The sequence below is a fragment of the Ahaetulla prasina genome, chromosome 17, assembly GCF_028640845.1.
Source record: "Ahaetulla prasina isolate Xishuangbanna chromosome 17, ASM2864084v1, whole genome shotgun sequence".
NCBI classification, from domain to species: domain Eukaryota; kingdom Metazoa; phylum Chordata; class Lepidosauria; order Squamata; family Colubridae; genus Ahaetulla; species Ahaetulla prasina.
In genome coordinates, this window is record NC_080555.1 from 1,466,067 (window position 1) to 1,480,340 (window position 14,274).

The following is a 14,274-nucleotide window of genomic DNA, read 5'->3' on the forward strand; positions in this document are numbered from 1 at the left end:
GAAGGTCGCAAAAAAGGGATCATGTCACACACACACACACACACCCCTCTGGGACACTGCGACCGTCATAAATATGAATCAGTTGCCGAGCATCCGAATTTTGACCATGGGAATGCAGCTATGGCCATAAGCGTGAAAAACATTCAAAAGTCAACTTTTTTGAATGCCGTTGTAACTTCAAAAGATCACTAAACAAACTCTCTGGGTTTTTTGTGTTGTTGTTTTTTGGGTGTGTATTTTATTGTGTGTTCACTAGACGCTGCATCTACCAGCCTCCAAAGAGCTCCAGATTTCAAAATCAAAACAAGCTTTGAGTTTAGAATTAATTTGCTAACTCAGGACGGGAGTTTCTGGATTGGATGGAAATTTTGCTGGAAGAGAAACATTTGAGATCTGGCCATTTTCTGGAGGGAGAGTCAACCTCCGTTTCCACATTTCAATCTCTCTTATATTACCGTGTTTCCTCAAAAATGAGACCCTGCCTTATATTTTTTTGAACCCCGAAATAAGCGCTTGGCCTTATTTTTGGGGAGGTCTTATTATTTTGGGGCACATGGAGCAAGACGGGGCTCCTCTTACTGTCTTACCTGATTTCCAGCTCTGACTCTCTAACCAGTGATGGGATTCAGCCAGTTCGCACCACTTCGGGAGAACCGGTTATTAATTTTGTGAGCAGTTTGGTGAACTGGTTGTTGGAAGAAATCATTAGGGTAGAGAACCGGTTGTTAAATTACTTGAATCCCACCACTGTCTAACCCTGGCCAGAGGAAATGGCGGGGACTGGCTGCGCATGCATTTAAATATTTTTGGGGAGGGCTTATTTTTTTGGGGGGGCGCGTATTATTTTAACGCATGCACTCAAAAGCCCGGTGGGCTTATTATCTGGGGAGGTCTTATTTTCAGGGAAACACGGTATTAATTAACGAATTGCTTAAGTCTTCCACAAATAGACCGAGGTTGGTTCCAGGCTAGCTGTTCTGGGTTGCCACGCCTTTGCCAGGCTCAAGTTGCAAACATCCACATTTTTCCATCCCAGGAAAAATGCTATTATCTTTGTTGCTTTCTTTCCTGCTTCCTTGGGAACTCTCCGATGAAGCCCGCAGGTGTTTTTTCCCCCCTGGCATTGTTTCTCGCCATTCTTTCGGCCAGAATATCTATCTATCTATCTATCTATCTATCTATCTATCTATCTATCTATCTATCTATCTATCTATCTATCTATCTATCTATCTATCTATCTATCTCTATATCTATCTATCTATCTGTATCTTCCGCCGATTTCCCAATTTCCATGTCCCCCCCCCCAAAAGTTTGCGGTGTGCGCCACCAGCTCTCTGTTTCTTTATGAAAGCATTTATGGTCCAATACATGTTGGACTGCAAGGCCATCTAACCGGTCGGTCCTAGAGGAGATCAACCCTGACTGCTCTTTAGAAGGCCAGATCCTGAAGATGAAACTGAAATACTTTGGCCACTTAATGAGAAGGAAGGACTCCCTGGAGAAGAGCCGAATGCTGAGAAAGATTGAGGGCAAAAGAAGAAGGAGGGGACGGCAGAGAACAAGGTGGCTGGATGGAGTCGCTGAAGCAGTCGGCGTGAGCTTAAATGGACTCCAGAGGATGGTAGAGGACAGGAAGGCCTGGAGGAACGTTGTCCATGGGGTCGCGATGGTTCAGGCATGACTTGCAACTAACAACAACAACATGTTGGAGGAAATGTCCATCTGGGTTCAGTTCCAAGTGGGGAAGAAAGACACTGGAAACATGGAGGCTGCTTGGAAAGATGGTTTTCAATGGTGGACAGGTCCAGCGGTGAAACCCTCTGAAGTCTGCTACCGATTCTGTGAGTCTGCTACTGAGCGTGCGCTTCACGCGCATGTGTACATGAGGTGTGCCCGTGCAGCGCTAAAAAAAGGAACATTTTGAAGACTTCCGAGTCTGCAAAGGTAAGTAGAACAGCGAGGGGGTGGTGGAATCCGCTGTGCCGCACAATTTAGATTAGCTAAAAAGCAGGAAATCCGACAATTCTAGCTAATATAAATCGCGCGTCACAGCTGATTGTCGCCCAGCTGATCGTTGGAAATACCGGTTTGCCCGAACCGGTAGCATTTTTTACTGCTAGTTCGGGAGAACCGGTCTGAACTGTAGTATTTCAACCCTGGACAGAAACACATGGTTTGGAGGTCTGGGGGGCGGGGTGGGGGGGAAGGAAGAGATGCTGAGAGTGCTCCAGTTTTATGCCCTTCTGGGCTTTTGAATTTGAGCTTGTATTCTGATTGGTTTTCAGACTCCCATGGGGCCATACAGGGGCAACTCTGTATGCTGTCCTGAGTCCCAAGCTTGGTTGACTCTTGCTGGGTGATGATGTAATGAAAGGGCTTTGGGATTCCTATTATGGCTCTGCCTGAAGGAGGTAAATCTTTGTTATGTAGACTCGATTGGCCAAGGCCTTAATGCCCCCCCCCAAAGGTGAGGGGGGGCGGGGGGCGGGCTGAGTTTCTGCCTCCCTTTTAGGGGAAACATTCTGCCCTTTTAATATTTCCTAAAATATCTCATTTTCCTACGAGAGGGACGGGTGCTAACTTCCTACATACAATTGCCGGAGCAGGGGATAATATTTCAGGTGCAGCAGTAGAGGAAGACTATAAGAAGAGGGAAGAGGAAAGAAAAACAAAAAACAAAGACACCCATCTCAAGTTTGTTTGTTTTAATATATGTGTGTGTGTGTGTGTGTAATCTCAGCACTCAGGGAGAAGTGTGTGATGCAAACAGCCTGACTAATTTGTGCGATGTGCCAAGGTTGGGTTGTGCAACGGAGATTTCGCATCGGTGGCAGGGGCCTTAAACCATGTTGTCTTGGAAGGCAAATATTTGTGGATTTTTCTGCTGCTGGGTGGATCTAGAATAACCTCCCTGCACCTGTCAATCTGTCAACCAAATTAGGTGCAGTCTCACCTGTTATAGCCCTTTTTTTCCCCCTGAGAGGACTGTACCACTGTGGGAAACGTGAGCCCGAGGAAGCCCGTCCGAACGCCCTTTGCCCCCAGAAGGACGAGAAAAATCCAGGAGACAGGAAGAAGCAGTGGGGAAAAGTTTGAATATTTCTTCCCAGCACGAATGGGGTGTCGGAAAGAAAGCTAGGCCAAAAAATAAATGAAAAATTGCAATCAAAGCTCAGGAATGTCCCGCGCCAGCTGATTATCGCAATGGGTTACAATCGGCGGCCGAGTTCCCACCCCGAGCAAAACCTTCAATTCTTTTTCCACCCAGTTGGGTGGGTAGTTCAGGGATGGTATTCGCTTCTCTTTGCTACCAGTTCGCAAATGTGAGCACGCATGCGCAAGTGCCTTCCGCGAATACGCAGTGGGTTAAAAACGCTTGAACCACGTACAACCGGCTGAATACCACCACTGGGATAGTTGTATAAACACAGATGAGAGCTTCTCAATCTCAGTGACTCAAAGATGGGTGGACTTCAACTCCCAGAATTCCCCTGGAATTGTGGGAGTTGAGGTTTGGCCATTCTCACGTGGCCGCGGTTGAGAAGTACGGTTTTAAATAGGTTTAATTTGATTTCAACCAGCGGCAGGTTGGTGCTGACTAAGAAGGGGAGGAGGAGGAGGAGGAAGAAGAGGAGGGGGGAGGAGGAAGAGGAGGAAGGAAGAGAAAGAAGAGGAGAGGAGAGGAAGGAGGAGGAAGAAGAGGGGGAGGAAGAGGAGGGGTAGGAGGAAGAAGGTGAGGAGGAGGAAAAGGAGGGGAAGAAGAGGAAGAGGAGGAAGAGGAGGAAGAGGAAGAAGGTGAGGAGGAAGAGGAGGAGGAGTGGGGGAGAAAAGAGGAGGAAGATGATGGGGAAGAAGAGGGGGAAGAGGAAGTCATAGGAGAAGAGGAGGAGGAGGAAGGAGGAGGGGGAGGAGGAGGAGGAGGAACTACACAGCATCTGATTTTTGCAAATGCCAACTCTCAGTGACATGGCCGTTATTCACCGCTGGTGACAAATAGCCGAAACGGATTCATTGTCCAGAGAATGTCGGAGGTCCGGTTATGTATCTGGGTGTGTTTTGCCAGAGTTCAAAATGCACTTTGGAGGACATAAATTATAGATATTTTAGATATGCGTACTGCCCTCTAGTGGTTCAGCCTGGTGTGGCCCATTTAGGAAAGGGCCACATTACATTTTTTAAATCCGGAGTGTACAGATGAAATAAAAATCAAAAAAGTCGAAATTTGTGAATTCGCCCCGTTTTACAATCTTGCTGGCCGGAGTCGTTCAATGAGTCACTGCAGTTGCTAAGCGAGGACCATGGTGGTGGTGAACCCGGCTTCCCCATGGACTCTGCTTGTCGTCAGAAGGTCACAAAAGGGAATCACTGCGACCGTCGTAAATGTGAGTCCATTGCCAAGCATGTGAATTTTGATCCTGTGACTCCAGGAATGCTGCAACGGTCATAAGTGTGAAAAGGGTTCCTAACTCCCTTTTTTTTTGGTGTCGTCGTAACTTTGAATGGTCACTAAATGAACTGTTGTAAGTCAAGGACTACCTGTACAGTATTTAGAAAAGATTTACTGCTGGAAAACACGTCTGATTCTCCTTTAGCCTCAACCCAACCAGCGGAGGAGTTTACATCTTGCGAAGTGTCCCATCAGACAGTGTCAAATACCGAAATAGCATTACCTTAAGGTGAGTTAGATAAAGGTAAGATTTATTAATAGGCAATAAATGAATCAACTAGTCCGGCCGAACGTCTGTTCACGGCAGGTAGAATCCTACCTGCTGTGTTGCCCTGCTCCTTCCCCAAACACAGAGGACTAGCAGCTTTATTTTTAAAACCCAAATCGTTTCGGATGTCCCGAACCATTCCTTTTCAACCAAGGCTAACTTTCCCTCGTCCTGCAAATACGTGACTCCGTGTGACCAACGCAGCTCTCTGCTCCTATGTGCACGGACAAACCAAAAATCTGTTTTTAATACTCAATTTTATTCAAATTTTAACAAGGAAAACAAAAAGGGTGAACGACATTGTACGTCCTTCCCTGATTTTGGAATGCTTTGGATGACAAGGTTTGAAATCGCCCGGATGCCTTCACAGTCTTTTGGGGGGCTCGGCGGCTGCCACGTGGTCATGGCAGGCCGCTGCCAGGCCTCCGATGAGGTTCAAGAACTCGGAAAAGTCCAGCTGCCCGTCGCTGTTCATGTCCAGCTTTTTCATCATGCGGTCGATGACGCCCGGATCTTTCTGGTTCTGCAAAGGATCAAAAAAGAAAAAAAAAGAAAAAAGATCATAGGAGATCAGCTTTTTGGTACTTCCCAAAATGAATTTCCTGAGGGATAACGGGTCAAAAACCTCGTAAGAGCACACCTGGAATCCTGCGTCTAGTTTTGGTCACCACGTTACAAAAAAGAGGTTGAGACTTTGGAAGAAGTGCAGAGTAGAGCTAACTAGGAGGATGAAAGGTCTGGAGAGTAAAAAATAGGAAGAACAGTGGGAGGAATTGGGTATGGCCAGTCTAGAGAAATGAAGGACTAGCGGGGGACATGAGAGCAGTCTTCCAGTATTTGAGGGGCTGCCCCAAAGAAAGGGGAGTCAAGCTATTCTCCAAAGCACCTGAAGGCAAGACAAGAAATGCTGGATGGACACTAATCAAGGAGAGAAGCAACCTGCAACTAAGGAGAAACTTCCTAACAGTGAAAACAATTAACCTGTGGAAGTGCTTGCCACTAGAAGTTGTGGGTGCCCCAACACTGGAGGTTTTTAAGATTGGACAACCATTTGTCAAACAGTATAAGGCAGTGATGGCTAACATCCTATAATTCTATGTGCCGAGCCTCCCGCACATGTGTGTGGGACCTCCCCCCCTGTGCTTCTCCCCGTTTTTGGCATGCGATGGCTCGGTGGGCCCGGTAGGCCCGTTTTTTGCTCTCCCCGGGCTCCTAGAGAGGCTCTGGGGAGAGCAAAAAACAGGCCTTCCCCCCTCAGGCCCTCGGGAGGTAGGAAATAGCCTGTTTCCTACTTCCGGGTGACCCAGAAGGCCTGAAAATCAGCTGGCCAGCACGCGTATGCACGTCGGAGCTAAGCTTGCGTGCCCACCGATATAGGTTCGCCATCATGGGTATAAGCCTTCCAGCCTGGCACTCGGACTAGAAGACCGCTGAGGTCCCTTCCAGCTCTGTTATTCTGCTATCTCAGCATTTTTCACGGGACAGATCCTGGTAAGAAGTCTGAATGGAAACAGCACCCCAAACGGCTCCTTTGTTTGCTTTGAAATTCCTGATTGAACCATCCTTCGCCTGGTTCCCACAACAGTGAAAACATCGAACTAGGCCTCGGTGCCTATCCCTGTTTGCAATTCTACATCCCACCACTGGAGGGAGCCCATACCCCACCAAGCAGGATTCCTCAGCTGAATTCTTAGGGGGGGAAAAAAATAACAACACATTTTCCCATATATATCAAAGAGATACGTAAACCGTAAATCACACCTTGGTGAAAGAGGCCAGCTCCGTGTTCATGAATGTTTTGAATTCGTTCTTGGAGAGAGTGTCGGTCTTTCCCTCCCTCCCAGCGTAGCGGTGGAAGACGGCCAGCAGCGACTCGATGCAACGCTCGGTTTCGGTGGGACCCACAGGGTACCTGGACGACTGCAGAAGTGAAAAAGAGGCATTTTAAAAAAAAACGTGCTTCTTTCGCTTCGGGATATCGCAACGATGCACGCTTCACTAAAAGAAGCATCTTGTTTCCAACGGGAGCCCGAAGGGAGAGGAGAACAGGGAAAAAAATCGGAAGTTGTGGATGCTCCAGCTAACTATCAAAGACAAGAATTGCCAGCAAATCGTTAATTCTCAGTGGTGTGTTTTGCAAATTTAAATAATAGATGGGGAATAGGTGCTACGTTTAACGTACCTTTTTCGCTTTTCCAAAAAATAACATCTGCAAAACCTCCACCACCCTTTTTTTAAAAAAATTTGAATTTATATCCCGCCCTTCTCCGAAGACTCAGGGCGGCTTACATTGTGTAAAGCAATAGTCTCATCCATTTGTATATTATATACAAAGTCAACTTTTATTGCCCCTAACAATCTGGGTCCTCATTTTACCTACCTTATAAAGGATGGAAGGCTGAGTCAACCTTGGGCCTAGTGGGACTCGAACCTGCAGTAATTGTAATTGCAGGCAGCTGTGTTAATAACAGACTGCATTAGCCTGTTGAGCCACAAGAGGCCCTTAGGAAACAAATTTCTCATTTTTACGGAAATGCTATTTGGGGAGAGGCTTGCCCCTCTGGGTGAAATAACTTGCTCGCTTGGTCGCTCTGGGGAGGGACTCCAGTTCCCATTGTCCCCCATCTGGCTGAGAAGAAGGGATAACCTTTCAGAAGAAGTGAAGGAGTGAAACATGAGGGCAATGATGGCTAACTTTTTCTGGACCAAGTGCCCGAAGTGCACATGCACAAACGCGTGTGTGCCTAAACCCCAAAATGCAGTGTGCGTGTCCCCCACGTGCCCCACCCCAACGCACGCACACATGCCCTCGCACATGCCATGCGCATGCCCTGCCCCCACCCCCCACGCATGCGCAGCAGAGACTCAAAGACCACCTGGCCGCTGGGAGATGTGCACGCATGCGCGGCCGAACTGAACTGGAGTGACGGCTCGTGTGCCATCAGGAAGATAGACTATGCTGAGCTAAGTGAGCTCCATTGCTCCTTGTGCCTCCATTTCAGTTCATACCCCGATGCCCATTAGCTGCATTTTGTGAGCCTAGAACAGTATTTTTCAACTTTGGCCTTTGGAAGAGGGGTGGGCTTCAACTCCCAGAATTCCCCAGAGTGTTTGGGGGATTCTGGGAATTGAAGTCCACCTCTTTCTCCCAGTGGCCAAGATTGAGAAATGCCGGCCTTAGAATGTGAATTAATTTCACAGCTAATTAAATTTGGATTAATTTCAAAACTAATTAAGTTTGCCTGCCTGCCCGCTGCTGTAGTTGCTTTTAAGTTTTAAGAGGGTCTTTCAAATAAATTGGCCCACAGATGTGGACATTCAGAATAGGCCCAGGAGGGGAGAGGCGCTCCCATTAATATCCCAACAGCCAATTCATTGAGGGCACTCTGCCTATGCCCAGGGGCTGTTCTTTCATTTGCAGATCAAAACTTGCTCATTTGCCCCCTATCGGCCTTGACTGGAACTTGGTTTTTGCTTGCAATGACAAAACTGTCCAACAGGAAAGACTTCAATTCTTGGCTCGGGAGAGAGTGCGCTCTGGTGTTGTTTTTTTTAAAAAAGATATAACGTATTTGGCAATATGTGCACACAGACATACAATTTGGCAACTTCGGAGGAGAGGCACTCATCAGTTTGGCCCTGCCCTTGAGACCAAAACCCCTGGGAAACAAAAGCTGCAGAACCAACTTACATTCTTCTCCAATCTTTCTCCCCACCTCCCCAGTAACCGCTTAGTTGCATTCACACAACACTTCTTGGTTACTGAATGAACCGTCTTTGTGGATTCACACAAGATGTTTCATGTTATGCTCCGAGTGTACACCGATATAGGTGCTCCATCACTGGAGATTTTTAAGTTTGAGCCATCATTCGTCTGAAATGAAACAGGGTCTCTTGCTTGAGCTGGGGGGTTGGACTAGAAGACCTCCAAGGTCCCTTCCAACTCTGTTATTCTGTTAGCCCACGCACACACAGACAACAAGCTCAGATTAGCAAATGGTAGACGGGCCCCCATCCAGGTTTCAACCTGGTCGAAATTCATCATAGCGTGGAAACATACCAAGTACGTCTTACTTCTTTTTAAAATATTAACGAGTAACGTCCAGAGTATTTCACCAATATATTTTACCTGCAAGAATGTGTAATTCAAGATTTGGGGTGTGTCTTGGTATAACTCTTCTTGCCTAGTCCTTAGTTCTGTTCTTCTGTACCACTAAGCGTTTTCTCCTACTACTACCCATTGCGAGCTGACTTTGCAAAAAATCAGCCAAGAAGATTATTTTGAGATCTTTTTTTTTTTTTTTACGGCTGATAGTTACCAATCGAACCACTCTCCAAAGCGCAGGAACGGTGATTTTTTTTGCAATCTACACTTGGCAAACATATGGTATACTTTTAGAGACCTGGAGTGGGGTCTCTAGAGGGTCTCTAGACAGAAATCCCATCCCCAAGGATTGTAGGGGAAGGCAGTTAAGCTGCAAGACCCCACTTCTCTCTAATTCCTGCCTGTTTTTCTCCTTGGCGGTGCTTGTAGGCCTCAAACTCTTGGGTGGCAGACCGAAATCCAACTGGTTAATGATCTGACTTTTGCCTAAGTCTTCCCCTGTTGAACTTCGCTCCCTGGGAAATTTTTTGCAAAAGGAATCCTGAGCCATTCAGGAATTCAAGAAAGCTTGTCCTCCGGTTCAGCCACACCCTTTCTCGCAGAAACAAAACGGGAAACCACAATCCAAAGCGGTAAAAATTTGACCGCCCGTTACTCTCTGCTCCTCTGACCTTGCAGGAAAGGCAAAATCAAATTTTCTATATATTCTGGTGAAAAACTCACATCCTCGGTGGCACGGATGCCTACCACGTTTTGAAACACAGAGACGGAGGGAGGGAGAGAGAGAGAAAGAAAGGGATAGATGGAGACAAAAGAGATAGAGACAGGAAGAGAAAGAAAGAGTCAGAGGATAGGCAGAGACAAAAGAGATAGAGAGACAAATACAGAAATGGAGGGAGGGAGGGAGGGAGAGAGAGAGAAAGTCAAAGAAAAGGATAGGCGGAGACAAAAGAGAGAGAGACAGACAGAAATAGAGAGAGGCAGGGAGGGAGAGAGAGGGAGAGAGAGAGAGAGCGCCACACCTCAGTGGCCTTCTCTGCTCTCCAGATTGCTGGCGGAGGAATCCCAGCACTCAACTTCCCATCATCCCCACCCTCTTGGGAGTGGAGGGACTGTGGAGCAGAGGAACCGGAGTCCCCACCCAGGCGGAAAAGTCTGGGACTGTCCAAAGGAGACGCCAAGAGAAAGAAGTCGGATTCGGTGAACTTTTGGGTCATTCCAGCTGCTGCCCATTTCTCCTCCTTCTCACGGTGTCATTTTTTCCCCTTCTCCTCCAGCCAAGTTTTTTTCCTGGCTCTGTTTTTTTTTTGGGGGGGGGGAACACCTTCCTTCCCTCTCCCCCCCCCCCCACCCCAGCTGCAGACAGAAACCCCTCCCTATTTCTGTCTTGGCCTGCATCAGAGGCCTCATCCTCCAAGCCAAGGCCTGGGTGCGCTTACCATAGCTGTGGTCGGCAACCGGCCGGGCAGAGAGGAAAGTTGGCTGTTGCTGGTGAGCTGGTTGAAGACCGGAGTGGTGAAGGGAGGGTTTGGCTCCTCCCCGGTTGAGCCAACGCCTGTCTCTTCCCCCGCCTGTTGAACAATTTTGGCTAAAGGCAGACTCAAAAAAAACCCCTACATGCCCCACCTTATTTCATTCACTCAGGAATGTGCTTTAAGGGAAGTTGGTTTTTCTCTCTCCGTTTTAACCCACTCAGGCCCTCTCTCTTTCTAACTTCTGCAGAAACCACCAACCAACAGGTGTGAAACCAACCGGGTGAGCTTTCTCAGCTGCTAGGAATCCGCTTCGAAGACTTCCCAACTGGTTCGGCTGAGTAAAAAAAGAAATCCCGCTTCGTGTGTAGCAGGCCGAAATTCAACTGTTAGCGATCTGCCTTCAGCCTAAGCCTTCAATCTAGTAGCATAGTCGGAAGAGACCTTGGAGGTCATCTAGCCCAACCCCCTGCTAACGCGGGAGACCTGTACTAGGGATTCGAACTGCCGAACTGCCGACCTTTCTGATCGACAAGTTCAGTGTCTTTCAAGTTTCCTCTCTTTTCCTACGTTTTGGTTTTGTGTCATTATCCATGTGAAACGCAAAGGAAACTCAGCAGTCTGGATGCTTGGAAGTCCTGTCCCCCCCACGACTTTGAATTTCTTCCAAAATCTAGGAGCCAAATCTTTTTAAGATACACGGAGGGAAAAAAAGAAAAAACCCACCTAGTCTGGTTTTAATTCTACCCCCCACCAGTTTTTAGAAATTTTCTCCTTTGGGTAAAAGCCAAACACGCTTCGCAGGACCGCATTTGCCTCTTTCCAAATGCGGGCTGAAGGTTTCGCGATGCTTCAAAGCAAGCAGAAAGACGCCAGCGTGAAGGGAAAAAATAAATAAATTTCCCATAACAGAAAGGGGAGTTCTGTTTGTAAAAGATGCAAAAAAATGTGGATATTTTTACAGAGTTGGGCCGAAACCGACGTGAGTATTTTCAGAATTCGGTTTTCGGACTGAACCGGGAAAACAAAGCCAACTGGCCTTACGATCAAATTTCTTCCCCGAATTCCTAATCTATACAGTGCTGGAAAAATAACAGGAAGCCAGTTTTCTGCAGCGCTTTGATTTTCCTTTGTGCAAAGAAGCCGCAGAGGGGTGAGTGAGTCATCCCCCTACTCCTCTGAGTAAACTCTGAGAAGAAGAATGGGGAAAAAAAAAGTTGGAGAGAGACATTTTTTCCCATCGTCTTGTGCCAAGAGACGGGCGCTAACTTTGCCACATGCCAGCTATCACCGCTTCTTCTCTTCTAGAATACACCTGGAGGCTTTCCCCATAACCATGAGGACTAGAGCCTTGGCATTTCTAAAAAGAGAAACTCTACTCAGGGCTGAATTTCTGCTCTGCTTTCATCAGGACTGGATATGAGTGTAACTTATGCGCAGTTGGGATTTTATAATTAAAATCAGTATTTTCTGTCCCCCCCTTGCAGTAGAGAAAGAAAGAGGGAGGGAGGGAGGGAGAGAGAAAGAAAAAAAGAAAGAGAAACAAAAGAAAGAGAACAAAAGAGAAAAAGAAATAAAGAAAAAAAAGAAGGAAAGAGAAAAAGAAAAAGAGGAACCCACCCACGGAACAGGTAGTAAAAAAAATTGGATTTCACCACTGGGTTAGATGTTTTAAAGGTCTGAGCATCGGTTCACACCCTGTCCTACCAGGTAGAATCCTACCTGCAGTGTTGCCCTGTTCCTTCCCCAAATACAGAGGACTAGCAGCTTTATTTTTAAAACCCAAATTGTTTCGGAGTCGGGGTTCAGATGTCCCAAATGATTCCTTTTCAACCAAGGCTAACTTTCCCTCGTCCTGCAAATACGTGACTCCGTGTGACCAACGCAGCTCTCTGCTCCTATGTGCACGGACAAACCAGAAATCTGCTTTTAATACTCAATTTTATTCAAATTTTAACAAGGAAAACAAAAAGAGTAAACGACGTTGCACATCCTTCCCCGATTTTGGAATGCTTTGGATGGCAAGGTTTGAAATTGCCCCCCGGATGCCTTCACAGTCTTTTGTGGGGATCGGCGGCAGCCCCGGATGTCACCTGTTCATGGCAGAATGATGCCAGACTTCCGATGAGGGTCAAGAACTCGGAAAAGTCCAGCTGCCCGTCACTGTTCATGTCCAGCTTTCTCATCATACGGTCGAGGACGGCCGGATCTTTCTGGTTCTGCAAAGGAAGAAAAAAAAAGATCATAGGAGATCAGTTTTTTAGTACCTCCCAAAATGAATTTCCTGAGGGATAACGGATCAAAAACCTCGTAAGACCACGTCTGGAATCCTGCGTCCAGTTTTGGTCACCACGTTACAAAAAAGAGGTTGAGACTTTGGAAGAAGTGCAGAGAAGAGCTAACTAGGAGGATGAAAGGCCTGGAGAGTAAAAAATAGGAAGAACGGTGGCAGGAATTGGGTATGGCCAGTCTAGAAAAATGAAGGACTAGGGGGAGACATGAGAGCAGTCTTCCAGTATTTGAGGGGCTGCCCCAAAGAAGAGGGAGTCAAGCTATTCTCCAAAGCACCTGAAGGCAAGACAGGAAACAATGGACGGACACTAATCAAAGAGAGAAGCAACCTGCAACTAAGGAGAAACTTCCTAACAGTGAAAACAATTAACCTGTGGAAGTGCTTGCCACTAGAAGTTGTGGGTGCTCCAACCCTGGAGGTTTTTAAGAAGAGATTGGACAGCCATTTGTCAAACGGTATAAGCTTTCCAGCCTGGCACTTGGACTAGAAGACCTCTGAGGTGCCTTCCAGCTTTGTTATTCTGCTATCTCGGCATTTTTTGCGGGACACATCCTGGTAAGAGGTCTGAATGGAAACAGCACCCCAAACGGCTCCTTTGTTTGTGAAAACATCGAACTAGGTGAAAACATCGAACTAGGCCTCGTTGCCTATCCTGGTTTGCAATTCTACATCCCACCACTGGAGGGAGCCCATACCCCACCAAGCAGGATTCCTCAGCTGAATTCACGCAACAACACGCTTTCCCAGGTATATTGAAGAGATACATAAACTGTAAATCACACCTTGGTGAAAGAGGCCAGCTCCGTGTTCATGAATATTTTGAATTCGTTCTTGGAGAGTTTTTTGCTGTATCCGTCCTTCCCAGCGTAGCGCTGGAAGATGGCCAGCAGCGACTCGATGCAACGCTCGGTTTCGGTGGGACCCTTGGTGTACTTGGACGACTGCAGAAGTGAAAAAGTGGCATTTTTTAAAAAAATGTGCCCCTTTCGCTTCGGGATATCGCAACGATGCGCGTTTCACTAAAAGAAGCGACTTGTTTCCAACCGGAGCCCGAAGGGAGAGGAGAACAGGGAAAAAATTAGAGGCGAGGGGATTGAGAAATGCTGGCCTTAGAACATGGATTAATTTCAGAGCTAATGAAGTTTGGATTAATTTCAAAGCTAATGAAGTTTGCCTGCCCCCCCTGCCAGAGTTGCTTTTAAATTTTAAGAGGGTCTTTCAAATAAATTGGCCCACAGATGTGGAAATTCAGGATAGGCCCAGGAGGGGAGGGGCGCTCCCATAAATATCCCAACAGCCAATTCAACGAGGGCACTCTGCCCATGCCCCGAGGCTGTTCTTTCATTTGCAGATCAAAACTTGCTCATTTGCCCCCTATCGACGTTGACTGGAACTTGGTTTTTGCTTGCAATGACAAAACTGTCCAACAGGAAAGACGTCAATTCTTGGCTCAAGAAAGAGAGAGATTGCTCTGGGTTTTTTTTAAAAAAAGATATAACATATTTGGCAATATGCGCACACAGACATACAACCTGGCAACTTCGGAGGAGAGGCACTCATCAGTTTGGCCCTGCCCTTGTGACATAAACCGCTGGGAAGCAAAAGCCGCAGAACAAACTTACATTCTTCTCCAATCTTTCTCCCCACCTCCCCAGTAACCGCTTAGTCGCCATTCACACAACGCTTCCT

General features: G+C 47.0%; 2 protein-coding genes across 2 annotated transcripts in view; one reads left to right on the top strand and one right to left on the bottom strand.

Annotated features, from left to right (window-relative positions):
* The first annotated feature begins 1,693 nt into the window (after positions 1-1,693).
* Positions 1,694-14,274, top strand: part of LOC131186675 (trichohyalin-like) — a 28,809-nt gene continuing 16,228 nt past the window's right edge. The window contains exons 1-2 of the mRNA XM_058160512.1: positions 1,694-1,944; positions 4,593-4,691. The gene's annotated coding sequence lies outside the window, so the exon portion shown is untranslated. The remainder of the gene's footprint in view (positions 1,945-4,592; positions 4,692-14,274) is intronic.
* Positions 4,954-14,273, bottom strand: S100A11 (S100 calcium binding protein A11). The gene is made up of 6 exons (XM_058160719.1): positions 14,208-14,273; positions 13,368-13,526; positions 12,347-12,511; positions 10,260-10,433; positions 6,477-6,635; positions 4,954-5,238 (listed from the first exon to the last, which is right to left on the bottom strand). The coding sequence occupies exons 1-6, from the start codon at positions 14,256-14,258 to the stop codon at positions 5,080-5,082; spliced, it is 867 nt and encodes a 288-aa protein (XP_058016702.1). The 5' UTR covers positions 14,259-14,273; the 3' UTR covers positions 4,954-5,079.